Source organism: Lampris incognitus, chromosome 4 (genome assembly GCF_029633865.1).
Source record: "Lampris incognitus isolate fLamInc1 chromosome 4, fLamInc1.hap2, whole genome shotgun sequence".
NCBI classification, from domain to species: Eukaryota; Metazoa; Chordata; class Actinopteri; order Lampriformes; family Lampridae; genus Lampris; species Lampris incognitus.
Window position 1 is genome coordinate 11505608 of NC_079214.1, and position 18863 is coordinate 11524470.

An 18863-nucleotide genomic window follows, 5' to 3' on the forward strand; every position below is an offset into this window, starting at 1 on the left:
AAATTTTTCAAAGTTATAAAAACTTGTAGAAGAAATAGGCTGGTGGTGTTTACGAGGGCCATGAGTGATCAGTGCAGGAATGTTCAACACAGGAACAGAGTGAAGGACTTTTTACTGAGGAACCAGAACTGAAAACACTTGGCCCCTGCGGACGTCAATTAGTGACGGAACTGTCCGCACATGTACTTATTCTTAGATAACTCCATTTCCCTCCTAAATCCTCTGGTGTTAACGTATTTTATGCCCCGACGCGTGACTGCTGAAAATTTCGAGAGATGACGGCATTTCTTTCCTGACAAAAAATTTTACTGTCATGAAAACAAAAATGGGACTTTTTGTGTACAGACGACCATTCTGGACACCAAAACTCCAGACCAGCTTGTTCAGTGTTTTGTTTTTTTATTCATAGCTATGAAAAAAATGTAGTACAGATTTGAACATTGATGATAATCATAGTACACATTACATTATGGAAAGCCAGAAGTCAGATTTTTATCAAATGTTTTGGCAAAACCGTGAGGTGTAAGCAGCCTACGGCTTCAAATCATGCGTCATGTGTTTGGTTTACTTCATTTGATGGCTGCTGACAGCGAATTTCATTCCAGTTCTTAAAAGATGTTCAGCTACTCCAGAATATTTTTGATTTGACATATTATGTTTACTTTTTATTCTATTTTTTGGAGGGGGGGGGGTGAAGCTGCTCAGCACCCACAGAGCTGGCATCTGTGGCTGTAAGGTTATGAAATGTTTGGCCTCAGTGAACTCGGTCTATGGGTTAAGCAAATATCTACAGCATATATTTCATCTGAAAAGCTTTGTCACTGGAGAATGAGCGATGGTCAGCTCATTGTCTGGTCAGTGCTGGATGCATTCGATGAACCTTCTCTTAGTGATGTATTTATAGCAGCACTTTGTCCTGAATACAGCCTCGCTGGCTTGTTAGGTCGCACAGATCAGCGTTCGTACCGACACCGTCACAAGGACTGCAGCCTGGCCGCGAAAAACATTTTTCAGCAGGAAGTTTTTCATCCCTTTAGATGCTGAATTGATTTATTGTTGGCTGATTAAGAGCTACAGATCATGAGAGAAGCGAAACAGTGTTAAGAGACACACCATTTGAAGCATTCGTAAAGGAAGAAATCTGAAAAAAGAAACGAAAACCAGCTTTTTTCATTGGGTTAATATTTAATTCCGTCACTACAATTTCGTGTTACAAAGAATTGGTGTTGAATTGTGGTTCTGTGCTCATCATGATAAGTGAAAGAATTTATAGTTGTGTTGTTTTTTGATTCATACTTTTTATCAGTCTGTTTGTGATCAATTATAACGATAAATAACATCCATGTCAAAATCGGTTATTTTAGCATAAATAAATACAAGTAAATAGCGAGCGCAAACATTTCAGCTATCAAAGAAGGTTGAATCAGTTCATCCGGATACAACATCGTGTGCAGATGAACGGATTCAGTCTTCTTTGATTTTCTTACCTGGATTATTGAGCATGCATCAAGACATTTTTGCAGCTAAGAATTCAATATTATTGAACCCAAAAGGCACTAAAACTGTAGCCACTAATACAAAAGTTTGTTCTGGAAGAAAAACAAAAACACAAATCAAGTCTACTATTTTTTTGAACGTAACAGTTCCACCAAGATAAACGCCCATACATGTCTCTCACACAGGCCGAAGTACACATGCTGACTTGACATCATGTTGACATCGTTGTGATCCAACAGGTAAAATAACGAAAATTTTCAGCCATAAATGCTCACTACTTGAATGGAGATCCACTCCAATTCATTGAATTGAAAAGCAGAATCTACTCGGCTAAGATGAACAAAATATTCGTTTGTTTTTTTGTTTTTTTTTTACAGTGAAATCTTCAGGGGAACTCTCTCCTGGTTTGTTTTGCTGGGCGGCTTCGGGTTCTGATAGGACAGTCTCACGAAAACAACGATGAGGATGCTTCCTAAGAAAAAAGGAATAGAAGGAAATGATATAGAACACGTTGCAAAAGGAATCCGCAAGACTGAACTGTGTAAAGCAGTGGTTTCAAACCCTGGGTCGTGACCCTCGGATGGGCCGCAGAATATTAAAAATGGGTCGGCAAATTTGATTTGGTAGACAGATTTTTTTTGTTGTAAATTATATCTCGCATCAGTACGCCCCGTACATGCAATCAATCAAGTTCTCTAGATATCGCAGCCATTTGTGTTTCACATTCAGGATTTAAAAAAATGACGTATTGCTGTTGCACAGAGAATTTAACACAATGCCCAATCTATCCTAATGTTTAGCTATGTGAAACGTCATCGCGTATGATATTTTTCCTACCCTGCCGTAGCCAGATCCCACATTGCAATGTTCTACATTTATGCTAGCTAGCAAAATTAGATTTATTGTTATTGTTATATGGGTCGTGTTGATAATCAATGGGAAAATATGGGTCCCCTGAAAAAAAGTTTGAAAACCACTTGTGTAAAGTATAGCTGTTCACAGCTCTCTGTCTACTGTGTGGCGGGCTTTACCTATGACAGCAAAGGTGCCAAGTAGGACCCCCACGGTAGACTGGATGGTTGGCATGCCCTGCAGCTGCTTGGCAGCCATCTTGCAGTTTCCCCTGACATTGCAAGGACACACTGTCACTGGAGGGAGAGAAAACAAAAGAAAAAAAATGACTGCTGGGATAGGCTCCAGCATCCCCGTGACCCTGAGAGCAGGATAAGCGGTTTGGATAACGGATGGATGGACTCACACATTCAAGTTTTACCACACGACACATCACGGCAGCTTTAAATAAACCCGTTCTGTTCAGTTAGTGAATTCACACCTCACCTTGGATAGTTTAAGGGGGATCAAGAAGGGATATTGTCAAGTAAGAAATAAGAACCCAGATATTCCAAGACTCGTAATATTTGATGCCATGCCCAATGTACAACCTGGAATTGCCTAACTGACTCAAAAAAACAAAAAAATAATGAAATATTTTCTGTGCATTTGCATGATATCACAGATCAGCTGGAAAAACCTTTGCATCTTGTTTCTGACATTCTCTGACACGTTAGGAGCAACAAAATGCTTAAGGTCAGTACAGGTGGTAAGTATAATAGCGTTCATGCGTTGCGTAAATTGTTTTGCATTATGTGTGTGTGGCGTTGGCAGCTTGTATTCAGCAGAGTAGATTCAAAAGACCTTTTGATGCCGAGCTTTAAGAAAATTGATAGTGGGTGTAAGAAGGACATGACTGGATTTCCACCCCTTTTTTTTCACCAATTGCACCTGGCCAATTACCCCACTCTTCCCGAGCTGTCACAGTTGCTGCTCCACCCCCTCTGCTGATCCAGGGAGGGCTGCAGACTACCACGTGTCTCCTCCGATACATGTGGAGTCGCCAGCTGCTTATTTCCACCTGACAGTGAGGGGTTTCACCAGGGGGACGTAGTACGTGGGAGGACCCCATGATTCCCCCCAGTTCCCCCTTCCCGCTGAACAGGCGCTAGTGCAGCGACCAGGACACATACCCACATCCGGCTTCCCACCCACAGACATGGCCAACTGTGTCTGTAGAGACACCAACCAAGCCGGGGGTAACACGGGGATTCCAACCGGCGATCCCCGTGTTGGTAGGCAACGGAATAGGCCGCTATGCTACCTTGACACCCCAAAAACGAGAACAGCTTTAATGGACGAATAGATAATGCACGTCAGATAATGCTAGACTAGCTAAAAGATGTTGCTTACAGAAAGAGAAAATGCGGAAGTGTGTCGTTTGGGGGACTGTAAAACAGATTCAGTTATAACAGTGGAACTCCTCTCGTACTCGAAACAGCTCTGGTATGTAAACACTTGTGCTGTTCTCTTTCAGATATTTCAATATAAGCTCTCCGTGCTTGCTTTAGTAAATTCTGTCATGGGGGTACATTGTCCCTACCAGGCAGATTGATGAAGGTGCTTCTAGGCGGTGAGCTGCTGTCAGAGATGGTGAAGGGCACAGTGTAGACCTCCGGAGCCAGGTACGGGGTATTTAGGGACAGATTGGTGTGTGTGTCTGAAAAAAAAAAACCCCAAAAACGATCAATAATAGTCAAAAATGATCCAGATGACGTGATCCAAATATTCATTAGCCAGACATTATAATCAAAGGAGGTTGAATCAGTTCATCTGGGTACAACGTTTTATTGACAGATACATTTCATCACTCCGCCAAGTGACATCTTCCTACCCGGATTATCGAGCATGCATCAAGACAGACGCTATAACTCTTGTTGCTCAGTCCTTTGTTTATCACTGTAAGGTTTCACTGTACACCCAAGTCCTTGTGACTGAGACAAATGAAAACATTTTAAATCAGTTTAACCTTTAGTACTTCCCATTTCTACTGAGATTCATGTTAAAATAAAATCTGAAGCGCAAACATAATGATCACAGATAGCACAGTGTGTGTGTGTGTGTGTGTGTGTGTGTGTGTGTGTGTGTGTGTGTGTGTGTGTGTGTGTGTGTTCTAAATTGACCCTTTATCTAATCTCTCTGAAGGATTCAAAAATAAATGGCTTGTTCTATGACGTAAAAGCGGGAGCCCTGTTCTGTAAAGAGAAAGGTTTTATCTTGCAGTGTGAAGCCTTATCTGGGGGGGGTCCTGAACCCCGAGCTTGCATTGACAGTCGCCTCTTTTCATTTTCCATTTGTCTGTAAGGAGTTGCAAGATCTGTGCCACACCTCTAAAGAGGCCACTAAGGCTCCGTCGTCTCCACTTATCGCTGTGACGACTTCGAAGTGATACTATGAATCTGCTGCACTTAATTCAAGAAGATGAGAGGAGATTTCACTAGTTTTGTTTTACAGGCAGCTACCAAGACCTCTGTAAAGAATTATTATACGATGTCCCATTTAGATTCAAATGCCTTGCAGAGATGCAGCACAAATCATCTCCCTCCATCAAGGCCATCATCTGTAGCACATTCAAGCGGTTATCTGATCGCGTATTGAAAGGAAATCTGAATAGTTTGAAAACTGTATTGCTTTGAAAAGTAACACAATAATGAAGACACAAATGTAATGATGAAGACACCGCTTCCGGTGCGTGAAGACGGTGGCGCGAATTCACGTTTGCGGCGGCCTCACCCAGTACCATCCATGCAGTGTCTTTGTCCACGTCTAAGTTTGTGTCTTCGTTTGATGGCTGGGGGAACTGGCGCCGGATCGACTGGAAGCGCTTGGTCTGCTGCATCCTGTGGGCCCAGGGACCACGGCCCTGCCTGGAGCTGCGCCCGAAGAGGTAACACCGAGGGCGGTCTGACAGGACGCGGAAGCGGGGCAGGCTAAGCTAACTGCTAGCCCACGCAGTTTCGACAGTCATCGGCTGGCGTTCGTTCTCTGTACAGTGATTTTTTTTCTCTCCTTTTGCTTGGATATGTGTTCTTGTAGTTTTTGGATAGCTGTTGTTGTCTTTGCGTTGCGCTGCTGTGGGCGAGGGGAAACGATATTTTGTTTCACATACGCAAGCACGTGAAATAAAATGCCGAATAAAGTGTTCCCGATTCCCGACGAAGAATAAAATGGGTACGCCGTGCACAGGCTCTAGCAGATTTTTGCAGACATTTGTGGTATTGCTGTGACAAGGTGCGAGCCATTCGAGAAGATTCCTCTTTCAGCCGGCGGTGACGTCACCGCAGAAATTACACAGACGATATAATTGCAGCTGGGCTCAGTGAAAGCCAACAAGATGAAAGGGCTGAAAGAGGGAGGGAAGGAAAAAAAGAGAGAGAAATTGTTGGGCTGCATGAATGGCTTAATCACACGTCTCACCCGTGAATGAGTCTGTTGGCGTGAACCCAGCACGCTGCCACTTTGCAGCCACGAGCGGAGCGTCATTACATTACTATTCTTAACGCAGACATTGCTGAGGACATTATGCAGGGGGTAGTCAGAACAGGGCAATTTGTTAAGTCTTCCATGCCAGCTCATAGCATTCTGACAATATCACAGCCATCGAGGGCCAGATGGAAATATTTCAACTGGTAGTGATTTTCAACACAAAGTGCACTCAGTTCACAGCAGCTAACAAGTTATTTCCTCTCCTTCGGGTTGCGTCATTGGGCCCTTTTCAGGATGCATTTATTGTCACAGTTCACAATGTTTTTGTGGGATGACGTCATCCTGTCTCCCTCAGTATAATGGGGAAAAAAAGAAAGAAAGAGAGCCACTTTATTTGACATTGTATTCTTACAATGAATTCTGGATGAATGTGTTCTCTGCATTTAACCCATCCTATTGTATAGGAGCAGTGGGCGGCTGCAGCGCCCGGGGACCAACTCCAGTTCTTCTTTCCATCACCTTGCTCAGGGGCACGGACAGTATTAACCCTAACATGCACATCCCCCCCCCTTTTTTTTTTCTCCCCAATTGAACCTGGCCAATTACCCCACTCTTCCGAGCCATCCCGGTCACTGCTCCACCCCCTCTGCCAAGCCAGGGAGGGCTGCAGACTACCACATGCCTCCTCCATACATGTGGAGTCGCCAGCTGATTCTTTTCACCTGACAGTGAGTAGTTTCACCAGGGGGACGTAGCGTGTGGGAGGATCACGTTATTTCCATTACCCCAGTTCCCCCTCCCCCTCCAAACAGGGGCCCCGACTGACCAGGCCTAGTGCAGCGACCAGGACACATACCCACTTCCAGCTTCCCACCCGCAGACACAGCCAATTGTGTCTGTAGGGAAGCGGGACCAAGCCAGAGGTAACACGGGGTTTTGAACTGGTGATCCCTGTGTTGGTAGGAAACAGAATAGACCGCTATGCTACCAGGATGCCCCTGTACATGCATGTCTTTTTGATGGTGGAAAGAAACCGGAGCACTCAGAGGAAAGCCACACAGACACGGGGAGAACATGCAAACTCCACACAGAAAGGACCTGGGATGGCCTGGGATTCAAACCCAGGACCTTCTTGCTGTGAGGCAACAGTGCTAACCACTGGGCCACCCTACCGCACCATAAGTATTCTATTGTAGGGGTGATATTGCTGTATTTCAGAGGTGGGCTGGTGGATGGGAAAAGGCCAGTTCAGAGATCAGTCTTGCCTTTGATTTTGTATTATGCTCTCGAATGCCCGGTGGCAGCCTCAGAGAAAATAGTAGTTCTTTTATTTGTATTATATTACGTTTTTGAAATACGGTACAAAAGTAACCATACAACATGCTGACTGACAGGCTACATTTGGCATCAGGATTGTATAGTAAACATGGATGACTTGGCCTTCTTAAACCCCAATGTCAACAATACAACTGCCCTGGTGAAGTTCCCTTGAGCAAGATACTGAATAACTATCCGCACGTGGGGCTTTTCCGTAGCTGGCTGTGTGCTCTCACCCCTCAGTGGAGGGGGAAATCCAAAAGGGAACTGCCCTACAGGGCTGAACAGGATTATATTACCATCATGTTTCATTTTAGGTGCAGGTGTTGCTCATCTCATTACCTTCCCCGAACAACTAGCATCCGCTAGCTAACGACTGAGGACAGGAAGGTTCAGTTCTACTTTTTTCCCCCCAGTAAATTCTTAGTCAGAACATCTGATATAGACTCATGACTAATCCTTTCATCTGCTGTGATGTGAGGGAGCTGGTCTTCTCATGAGAGGACACAACAACCTCATTTGGTCTCTGTTGCCATGTCAAATTAGGAGACATTACGAGGATACAGCGGGGGTGAATGAGTTCAGCTAGTCTGTGTTAACCCGGCCTCACCATTGATGGGCGTAAGCTTCCAGTTGCGTCGGACTGTGGCATCGCTGTGAAGGGAAAAGTTGAGTCGTCCTCCGTGCTGCGGCCCGTCGCTGTCCCGCGATGCCAGAACCAGCGCCTGCTCCTCCCAGCGAGGCGTACACAGGTACTTCCAAGAGTAGTCCCCAACCAGCACTGGGCTGTTGTCATTCACGTCCAGGATTTGGACAGTCACAAGGGTGGAAGCAGATAAGGAAGAGTTCCCTGTGGAGCAAACGAAATATCCATACCTTGAATTTAAGGACAATTAGTGGGAGATAACTTTAGAACACATTTAGGAACCAGCCTTCCCTATCGTATTACATAAGAAATGAGGAATTTATGAATATTGTTGTTATATACCATTTGACTTTTTTGAGTTTAGAGAATGTTTTTGGGATTCATAATTCATAATTACACCAACAATTGATGCTAAAATGTCCTTGTGTTCCGTTGCGTTTCTTATTATGGTATACATATGTGTGCTTTTTTCTCTTGCTATAATACACATACAGACGGGTGACAAACTCAAGGAAAAACCAACATAAAGTGTCTTAGTAAGGTGTTGGGCCACCACGAGCCCCCAGAACAGCTTCAGTGCTCCTTGTCATAGATTCTACAAGTCTCTGAACTGTACTGGAGGGATGAACACCATTCCTCCAAAAGATAGTCCCTCTTTTGGTGTTTTGATGATGGTGGAGGAGGGTGCTGTCCAACACATCGGTCCGAAACCCCCCATAGGAGTTCAATTGGGTTGAGATCTGGTGACTGTGAAGGCCATAACATGTGATTTAAATCATTTTCATCCTCATCAAACCATACAGTGACCCCTCGTGCCCTGTGGATGGGGGCATTGTCATCCTGGAAGAGACCACTCCCATCAGGATAGAGATGTCTCATCATAGGATAAAGGTGTTCACTCAGAATAACTTTGTATTGGTTTGCAGTGCCCCCCCCCCTCTAAGGGTACAAGTGGACCCAAACCACACCAGAAAAATGCCCCCACAGCATAACAGAGCCCCCAGACACCCCTCACTGTAGGGATCAAGCATTCAGGCGTTTACTTTAATTTGTCACCCGTCTGCATATGGTCTATAAAACCAGAACAGATGTATGAATTTCAGATTAAATTGCTATGACAGCAAAAAGGAATAATTTTGGCACATTGAATGATCATCAACAGTCAAGTCTTTTGGACTCTTATCCTCAAACCCATCCTGGATAAAAGCCGTGTCACAAGTTGGCTTTACAAGTTGAGGGATAGCTAGATAAAAAAAAAAAACCCATGAAAGCCTATCTCTGAAGAATGGGATAACCAGGTTCGAGAAGCACAAAAACAGGGATCACGTTGAAAGCTGTATTCTGTTTTTGTGTAGTTTGAGTCAGATTTGTTTCTGAATAGCGCACCATCTCATGAGAATACATTGCCTTCTATATTGGGTTTCCCGTCTTCCTAACTTTTCTCTTAAGTTGTCCAATATTTTGGATTTTTCTTCTCGACATGTTGCAAACCCCCTGTTACTTTCCACGCCCTCTTCCTCCGTGTTGTCTCTATATCAACCCCCAGGTTTCCGGTCTATTGTAGGTTCAAAACAAAGACACATGCTGCCATTCATATCTACCACTAATTTAGAGCCTTCATTTCCCCCGACACAATAATGATTTTTTGTTATATTTAATGCTGTTTTCATTATTAAAATGCTCCATGACTTAATACATGGAACTTGTTTTTGTCATATCCATTCATTATCCAAGCCGCTTATTCCAATTTGGGTCGAGCAATGGTCAGAAATCAGGGACACTTTGTCATTTCACGTCATGCTCTTGCGTACATGAAATGAAACGAAATGCCATTTGCCCCAGCCCACAGCAGTACAACACAAAGACAAAAGCACGTACAAAAACTACAAGAACACACATATCCAAACTAACACACATATCCAACTAAACAAAAATAACTGTCCAAGGGAACGAACGCCAGCCAGGATGACTGTCGGAACCACCGGTCTGCATGGGTTAGCAGTTAGCTTAGCCCGCCCCACTTCCTGTCAGACTGCCCTCGGTGTTTCCTCCTTGGGCACAGCTCCAGGCAGGGGCCATGGTCCCCAGGCCCACCAGATGAAGCAGACCAAGCTCTCCCAGCCAGACACCCACGACACACTTCCCCACACTCCTCATGATGACATCAAAAACACCACAGTCTACGCCAGGCGAGGCTGCCGCCAGACCGCCCTCGATGTTATGGGAACTGCCGGTGGGGAGACACCCTGGACAGGCCGCCAGTCCATCGCAGGGCTGACACATTCACACCTAGGGGCATTTTTTTTTTTAGTATGGCCAATTCACCTGACCTACATGTCTTTGGACTGTGGGAGGCAACCGGAGCACCTGGAGGAAACCCACGCAGACACGGGGAGAACATGCAAACTCCACACAGAGAACGACAACTTGGGATGACCCCCAAGGTTGGACAACCCTGGGGTTCGAACCCCAGACCTTGCTGTGAGGGGACCTCACTAACCACTGTGCCACCATGCCCATATTACCTGAATGCAGCCCTTAAATACATTACATTGCTATGCAACTATATGGCTCAATCAAGCTACAAGTTAATGAACATATTTGCCATGGATGCCGTCTTACTTCCATCCATAGCAATGACCTCCATAGTGTAAGTGCTGTTCTCCTCTCGGTCCAAAGCCTGCACAGTCTTCAGCTCCCCAGAATACTTCCCTATTGAAAAATACTTCTTGGTGTCCCCTCGCAGAGAATATCTGGACAAGAAAGGGGAAAAGGAAAGCATGCAAATTGACTTCGTGCCTTTGAGTTCCTCTACCTCCTGAGTCACAATAGTTGTCTGTTACTCCAATATTAGATTAATATCGGCTTACCTGATTGGATGAGAATCGGGATCATAACCTCGGATAGTGGCAATAACTCGTCCCGGTTCCTCACCCTCCCTGACTGTGACCTCATAGTGACTTTGAGACAGGATCGGTCCTTCGTTCACATCATCGACATAGATCGAGACAGTTGCAGTGGATGCCGGTCCATAGCGGCCACGGACGAGCGCCACAGGGTTCTGAGCACTGAGCACCAGGATGTACTCACTTTCTCGCTCAAAGTCCAGCACCTGCACACGTGCCCATACGCACGCACACACACACAGATGGGTATAGCAACGCCAGTTATCAAGGAACTCATTAATTCGAGGTTCTTACATGTGCAAATAACTTCATCCAGCCTTCAGAAAGCTTTGTCTGAATTCTCATCTATGGTCCTGAGCATGCAATACAATAGACACGCTGAATGGCAGGAACTATATGAAGTCATTATGAAGTCCTTCAGGACTTCAAAATTTACTTTAGTTTTACAGAGCATCAGGGGCTCGTTTTAGACCGTGTTGGCTCAGCGAGTTTCAGGAAATTATCTTATTATCTGATCGAGGTTTAATCAAATTTGTTGGCCGATGATTTTATTGCACAAATACTTTGATTGAAAGTTGATACCAGGATTTGTAGCATCTCTGTGAGTTCCAGAGATTGATATTGAAAGCTCTAACTAAGTTTACTAAAGAAACTGGTTTAACATTCGTGCGGCGCTTAATCTTTATGTTCAGAGATGACTATTTTGAGATGAGGTATGTACAATGTACTTCTGTGAGTCTAACAGATTGATACTATATAGGTTGAGCTAAGAATAGAAGCCACTTGATAAGTGCATACACTTTGTTGGTGCACTTGATTAACATGCGCTCTCTCACACAAATACACACATGCAGACATGCATGCACAAGTGTCCTATAGTATGCCATCTTTCCCTGAGCTATGGGACACAGAACTGTACTTTGCATTTTTGTAATAATAAGTTCCTCTTGTTCCCTTACCTATGAGGGAACTGAATTTACTGGCAGAGCTGTGCTGTATTTCCAATAAGAACTAGGCTTTGAAGTTACAGGGTAAAACCCACTTGATTCACCATGTCATCAACGAAACATTTTCCATGACCGAAGATAGTTGGCTGCACACAGTTACTATGCTAATGAAATGACACTGCAAAGAGCTACCCCTGAACAAATACATCTTTATACAGACTCTCATGTGGCCAGCCGTAGATAATAAGATGCGAGATAGCGATGAATCCAATACATTCTTGACTTATTTATAATGACGGCATGCAAAAGTCAAATAAACACAACATGGACAGTGAACTTTCATAATGTTTTCTATGGGAGAGTGTGTTAAGGCATAAAAACCCCTTTGATTAGATAGCGGGGATGCCTGACACATCAGGTGAATGTAGTGAACTACAAGAATAGAAAACCGGCAGCACTGGTGGTGCAAATGAGGACCTTATTGGGAACCACTGTTTAAATGAAGTATTGGGAACATTATTTGAGACTGGGTCAGAGTATTTATCTCACAGACTCGGTGATATATGGTAGGTTGTATGGTTTCTGCATGACAGTCTTTTTAAAATCTACCTATAATTTATCTTGGGATTTGTTTTTTTTTTTCTTCCAATGTTATACCTTTAAGTAGCAAATCTAGATGTGAATAGATTAGGTGTAACAACACTACTCTAATTTGATCTATATGTTGTTAGATTTCTCAGAAATACACAAATATATATTTTCCAGATTATTATTATTGCCTTTATTTAAACTCAAAAAATCATTGAGGGCTGGCCCTTATTTATAATCATGTTGAGTAGCAGTTTAAAATGACTTGGAAAGATATAAAATAATGAAAGATAAAAGACAAAACAAAACAAGTGTATTAGTATAGTTCATAAAATATACAAGATACAAAAAACATATCAATTAAAACAGGTACAAACAGAAGCTGAATGGTTTGTAATCATATATTTAAATTGACCAAGGGTTATCAAAGCATTCATTGTTAGGGTGCATTGTAAAGAGTTCCAGGTGGTTGGAGCATAGAAACCAAAAGCAGATCTTCCAAGCTCAGTACAAATTTGAGGGACTTGCAGTGAAAACCAGTCATTAGACCAAGTTTGGTGTGGTTCAGAGGACCAAACTAGCATAGATGTGATATAAGATGGCAGCTTCCCTATAATTCCCAATTCCCTTGTAGATAAACAAGTGCATATGCCTGTAACGCCTCATAGACAGAGAAGACCACCCAACTTTTTCATACAGGATGCAATGATGAGTGCTATGAACATCTCTGGTAATAAACCTAAGGGCAGAAACAGTATCCAAGGGCTTAAGAGTAGAGGCTGACACGTGCCTATAAATCACATCACTATAGTCCATAACGGAGAGAAAACAGCTTCACCAATCCTTTTCCTACAAAGAATAGGAATGTTAGTTCTGTTTCTATACAGAAAACAAATTATTTGTCGTAATTGTTGACAAGATTGTCTATATGAAATTTGAATGTGAATTTGTTATCGACCCATTTGGTAACTCTCTCAATAATGGATCCTGGTTTTTTTCTACTGTTACCTCTAGCCCTAGAGAATAACATAAATGTAGTTTTATGTGCGTTCAATACAAGTTTAATATCATTAAGTGCAGCTTGGAGACTGTCAATGGAATGTTGCAGCTTCTCCACAGCTAGCTGAGCAGAGTCAGCAATACAATACAATTTTTTATTGTCCACATATAAATGAGCATGAGAGTTAAAGATGAAAAAACATTATTAATCTAAATTGTAAAAATAACTGGACCCAGAATCTAACCTTGTGGAACACCCTTAGTTATTGGCAGAAACGCATGGTTCCGGAGTTCACTGACTGTTGCTGATCTGATAGGTAATTCAGGAACCATGCATATGCACCTGAACTAAAACCCAACATTACTTTAAACATGTGAAAGCACGGAATGATCAGCTGTGTCAAATGCCTGGGAGGGGTCAAATAAGATGGCAGCACAATTTTTTTTTCTCATCTAAGGCATTGACAATATCATTCACAACAAAAGCGATGGCAGAAATAGTGCTGTATAAAAAAATAATTAAAAAAAAGTTGTGCAAAGGCCTGAACTTGGACTGATGCGGGTTCAGAACAGAGTTTGTGGTGAGAAATTCCTTAAGTTGACAATTTACAAGTAACTCTAGAATTTTAGCCATACAGGACAATTTTGTTATTGGGCTATAGTTATTTGGATCACTCCTCTCTCCACCTTTATGCAGGGGTACGACATGAGCAGTTTCCCAGACTTTTGGAACTACACCAGTAGAAATAGAAAAGTTAAAAATATGAAATATTTGCTAAGCAATTAGTAGAGCAGAACGATGAAGAAAAAAAAGAGGATCCCAATTGTCTTCACCAGTAGATTTCTTGGGATCAATGTTTTGAAAAGCCTCAATAAACACGCTAGAGACAAGATCTAGAATAAACTGAGAGGCATGATTTGGAGTAGGTACATTGTCATGATTAATAAAAAGATGGTCAACGTTAGTAGTAGGAGGGGATCCATTATCCTCGTCCTAAAAAATGTGACCAGCTGCTGCAAACTGTCCATTAAAGGCAGAACAGAACTCATCAAACTTGGCATAAGGAGGCAGCAGAATTGCTTTTATTAGATTTCACCACCTTCAAAAATTCTGAAGGGTTAGAATAACAGCTAGAACCAAGTTCAAATAATAATCAGATTTAGCCTTTCTCACAAGGGACGGGCATTTATTTCTAATCGTTCTAAATGAAACCCAGCAGGATGTCTCTTTAGTGCGTCTAGTGAGGGACCAAGCTTTTTTTTTTCTCGACATGAATAAGGTTGGTAGTTATGGGAAAACCACAGACTAGAGCTATTTTTCAGTCTAATCTTTTTAAAAGGCACATGCTTAATTATGACAGAAGGAACGTTTTTGTAACTAAATTAAAGCTGATTCAACATCAGCAATTCCAGATATAACATGGATGTCACTATCATAGAGGTCATTTAGTAAAGCTTGTTCATTAAAATTTCATACATTTCTCTTAAGTATAATTTGTGATGAAGTTCTCTTCAAGTGTGTTCCTAATACGTGCAACAGGACAATGATCACTAATCCCTAAATCGAAAACACCACTTGAAATGATTTTGTCATTCCTGTTAGAAAGAATTAAATCAATTAAAGTAGATCTTGAAGGGTTCTTCAGATTAGGATGTGGTGGGTTCATTGATCAATTGAGATAAATTGAGGCTAGAAGAAACCTCCTTTAGATAACCAGAAGCACCAGTCAACCAATCATTGTTAAAATCCCCCAAAATTATGATTCCCGAGTTAGCGTAACGAGAGAGTAACTCTGCCAAACAATAAATAGACCTAGCATCATTTGAAGGAGGTCTATAAATCCCAGTTATAACAATGGACTTATTAGACCCACTATTTATCTTAAGGGCAATGAATCCAAAACATTTGGGCATGATAACAGCATGTAGAGTGGAAACGTGTAGAGTAGAAAAAGAGGATTTGACATAAATGGCCACCCCACCCTCCCTTCCAATTCTGTCAATTCCAAAAAGATTACAATCATTTAAGGCCATCTCAGAATCACTAATGCCATGTTTCTGAAAGAGCCAAAATATCTGGATCTGATTGAGACTAATATATTCAAGTGATCGAGTTTCTGATGCTGGAGTAGACTTGTAATATTCAAATGAATCAACCCTAAACCTTTTCTGGTCTTAAATGTACGTATATGGATTATTTAGACAGAATGGAGTAGACTCGAGTAGGCATTTAGTCTGAGAAGGAGCAGAATTAAGGGGAACAACAACAGGACTGGAGCTCGGACGGGCAGCAGGCACAGATTCGGGTATGTAAGGGGGATAGGAGACAAGACCACGATTTGACAAACTGTCTTCAGATGTAGGATTATTTAGGGAATGAAAGGCGAATGGATCCAACAGAGTATAACATATAACAGTCGACACATTGACACTGCAGTCTTTGGCAGGTAATGGTCATGGTGATGTCATCATTATCGAGCAGCCTTTCTTGTTCCTGTGCAGCAGCTTGTATTTGTGTTGGGTTTATTGTGGGTGTCTGTGTGTGTTTCGTATTCCAGTAAACAGGGTGCTGTTAAGGCTTCATTGCTCACTGACATAACGCAGCTTCGGCTGAATGCATCACTGTTGCCAAGGAGAAGAAAGGCAGACTTTGGATGAAGGGTGAGTAATGCTGTTGGCTGGAAGTGATGTATCAAAAAAGTGTGTCTGTCAGTGTGTTTGTCTTCCAGAGCATGTGCATGACACACAAGACGGGGAAGGTAATTTTCAGAAATATGCTGGTACAGGGCGGCACGGTGGTGCAGTGGTTAGCACGGTCGCCTCACAGCTAGGAGGGTCCTGGGTTCGAGCCCCGGGGTAGTCCAACCTTGGGGGTCATCCCGGTTCATCCTCTGTGCGTGGGTTTCCTCCGGGGGGCTCCGGTTTCCTCCCACAGTCCAAAGACATGTAGGTCAGGTGAATGGCCGTACTAAATTGTCCCTAGGTATGATAGTCTGTGTGTATGTGTGTGTGTGTGGGCCCTGTGTGATGGCCTGGCAGCCTGTGCAGGGTGTCTCCCCGCCTACCGCCCAATGACTGCTGGGATAGGCTCCAGCATCCCCGCGACCCTGAGAGCAGGATAAGCAGTTCGGATAATGGATGGATGGATGTTGTCATGGCGTATTGATTGCCTGTATGAAAAATATGACTGTAGTCGTTTGTCTAATCCAATGAAGTACTCAAAGTCAGTAGCAGAACGCAGTCACTCTGAGTCTTTTCAGCTGTACAAAATTGAAGAAATCCACCGAATGCGAATTTACACAAATCGATCAAAATCAGCTCCCTGTCGTTTAGTATAACCACGATGAGACCGATATGACCACTTTTTTTATTTGATTTTCAAAGTATGAATCTCACATCTCCCAATGTGTGTTTTTCCTCTTGGAACATGTGCCGAATAGGTTTTCTTCAAAACACTGGATGCTGTGTTCTTCTGTCCTTTTGACACCCTCATTTTCAACGGGACTGAATAACAGTCTAAGGGTTTTCTCACATGGATGGCACACAGCTACATGTGTCCGGCAGCGGAGACTTTCCACCCAGTCTGTTCTTTTTTTTGGGGGGGGGGGGTCCACCTTTTTCTCCCCAATTGTATCCGGCCAATTACCCCGCTCTTCTGAGCCGTCCTGGTCCCTGCTCCACCCCCTCTGTCAATCCGGGGAGGGCCGCAGACTACCACATGCCTCCTCCGATACATGTGGAGTCTCCAGCTGCTTCTTTTCACCTGACAGTGAGGAGTTTCACCAGGGGGACATAGCATGTCCCCCCAACCCGAACAGGTGTCCCGGCCCACCAGAGGAGGCGCTAGTGCAGCGACCAGGACACATACGTGCATCTGGCTTCCCACCCGCAGACACGGCCAATTGTGACTGTAGGGACACCCGACCAAGCCGGAGGTAACACGGGGACTCGAACTGGCGATCCCCGTATCGGTAGGCAACGGAATAGTCCGCTACGCTACCCGGACGCCCTCCATCCAGTCTTTAAACCCCTCATAACCTTTCCCTTTTGGTCACAGAAAGTTGTATCAGTTCATCTGGACACAACGTTTATTGAGAGAAACGTTTCATCACTCATCTAAGTGACCTCTTCAGTCTCAACTGACTGCAGGTGCCCCCACCCTTATAAACAACACAGTGACTGCAGGTGTCCCCACCCTTATAAACAATACAGTTACTGCAAGTGTCCCCACCCTTATAAACAACACAGTGAATTACAGTGGCTGCAGGTGTCCCCACCCTTATAAACATTACAGTGACTGCAGGTGTCCCCACCCTTATAAACATTACAGTGACTGCAGGTGTCCCCACCCTTATATAAACATTACAGTGACTGCAGGTGTCCCCACCCTTATAAACATTACAGTGACTGCAGGTGTCCCCACCCTTATAAACATTACAGTGACTGCAGGTGTCCCCACCCTTATAAACATTACAGTGACTGCAGGTGTCCCCACCCTTATAAACATTACAGTGACTGCAGGTGTCCCCACCCTTATAAACATTACAGTGACTGCAGGTGTCCCCACCCTTATAAACATTACAGTGACTGCAAGTGTCCCCACTCTTATAAACATTACAGTGACTGCAGGTGTCCCCACCCTTATAAACAACACAGTGACCGCAGGTGTCCCCACCCTTATAAACAATACAGTGACTGCAGGTGTCCCCACCCTTATGAACATTACAGTGACTGCAAGTGTCCCCACTCTTATAAACATTACAGTGACTGCAGGTGTCCCCACCCTTATAAACAATACAGTGACTGCAGGTGTCCCCACCCTTATAAACTACACAGTGACTGCAGGTGTCCCCACCCTTATAAACATTACAGTGACTGCAGGTGTCCCCACCCTTATAAACAACACAGTGACTGCAGGTGTCCCCACCCTTATAAACAACACAGTGGCTGCAGGTGTCCCCACCCTTATAAACATTACAGTGACTGCAGGTGTCCCCACCCTTATATAAACATTACAGTGACTGCAGGTGTCCCCACCCTTATAAACATTACAGTGACTGCAAGTGTCCCCACCCTTATATAAACATTACAGTGACTGCAAGTGTCCCCACCCTTATATAAACATTACAGTGACTGCAGGTGTCCCCACCCGTATAAACAACACAGTGACCGCAGGTGTCCCCACCCTTATGAACATTACAGTGACTGCAAGTGTCCCCACCCTTATATAAACATTACAGTGACTGCAAGTGTCCCCACCCTTATAAACATTACAGTGACTGCAGGTGTCCCCACCCTTATAAACAACACAGTGACTGCAAGTGTCCCCACCCTTATATAAACATTACAGTGACTGCAAGTGTCCCCACCCTTATAAACAACACAGTGACTGCAGGTTTCCCCACCCTTATAAACAACACAGTGACTGCAGGTGTCCCCACCCTTACAAACAACACAGTGGCTGCAGGTGTCCCCACCCTTATAAACATTACAGTGACTGCAGGTGTCCCCACCCTTATAAACATTACAGTGACTGCAGGTGTCCCCACCCTTATAAACATTACAGTGACTGCAGGTGTCCCCACCCTTATAAACATTACAGTGACTGCAGGTGTCCCCACCCTTATAAACATTACAGTGACTGCA

General features: G+C 43.6%; 1 protein-coding gene across 1 annotated transcript in view; it reads right to left on the reverse strand.

Annotated features, from left to right (window-relative positions):
• Positions 1 to 1182: 1182 nt before the first annotated feature.
• cdh16 (cadherin 16, KSP-cadherin) overlaps positions 1183 to 18863 on the reverse strand; it is a 60968-nt gene continuing 43287 nt past the window's right edge. The window contains exons 13-18 of the mRNA XM_056279134.1: positions 10648 to 10889; positions 10400 to 10530; positions 7742 to 7981; positions 3932 to 4048; positions 2529 to 2645; positions 1183 to 1969 (exon numbers count right to left, since the gene is read on the reverse strand). Coding sequence (XP_056135109.1) covers positions 1869 to 1969; positions 2529 to 2645; positions 3932 to 4048; positions 7742 to 7981; positions 10400 to 10530; positions 10648 to 10889 — 948 coding nt within the window. The 3' untranslated portion in view covers positions 1183 to 1868. The remainder of the gene's footprint in view (positions 1970 to 2528; positions 2646 to 3931; positions 4049 to 7741; positions 7982 to 10399; positions 10531 to 10647; positions 10890 to 18863) is intronic.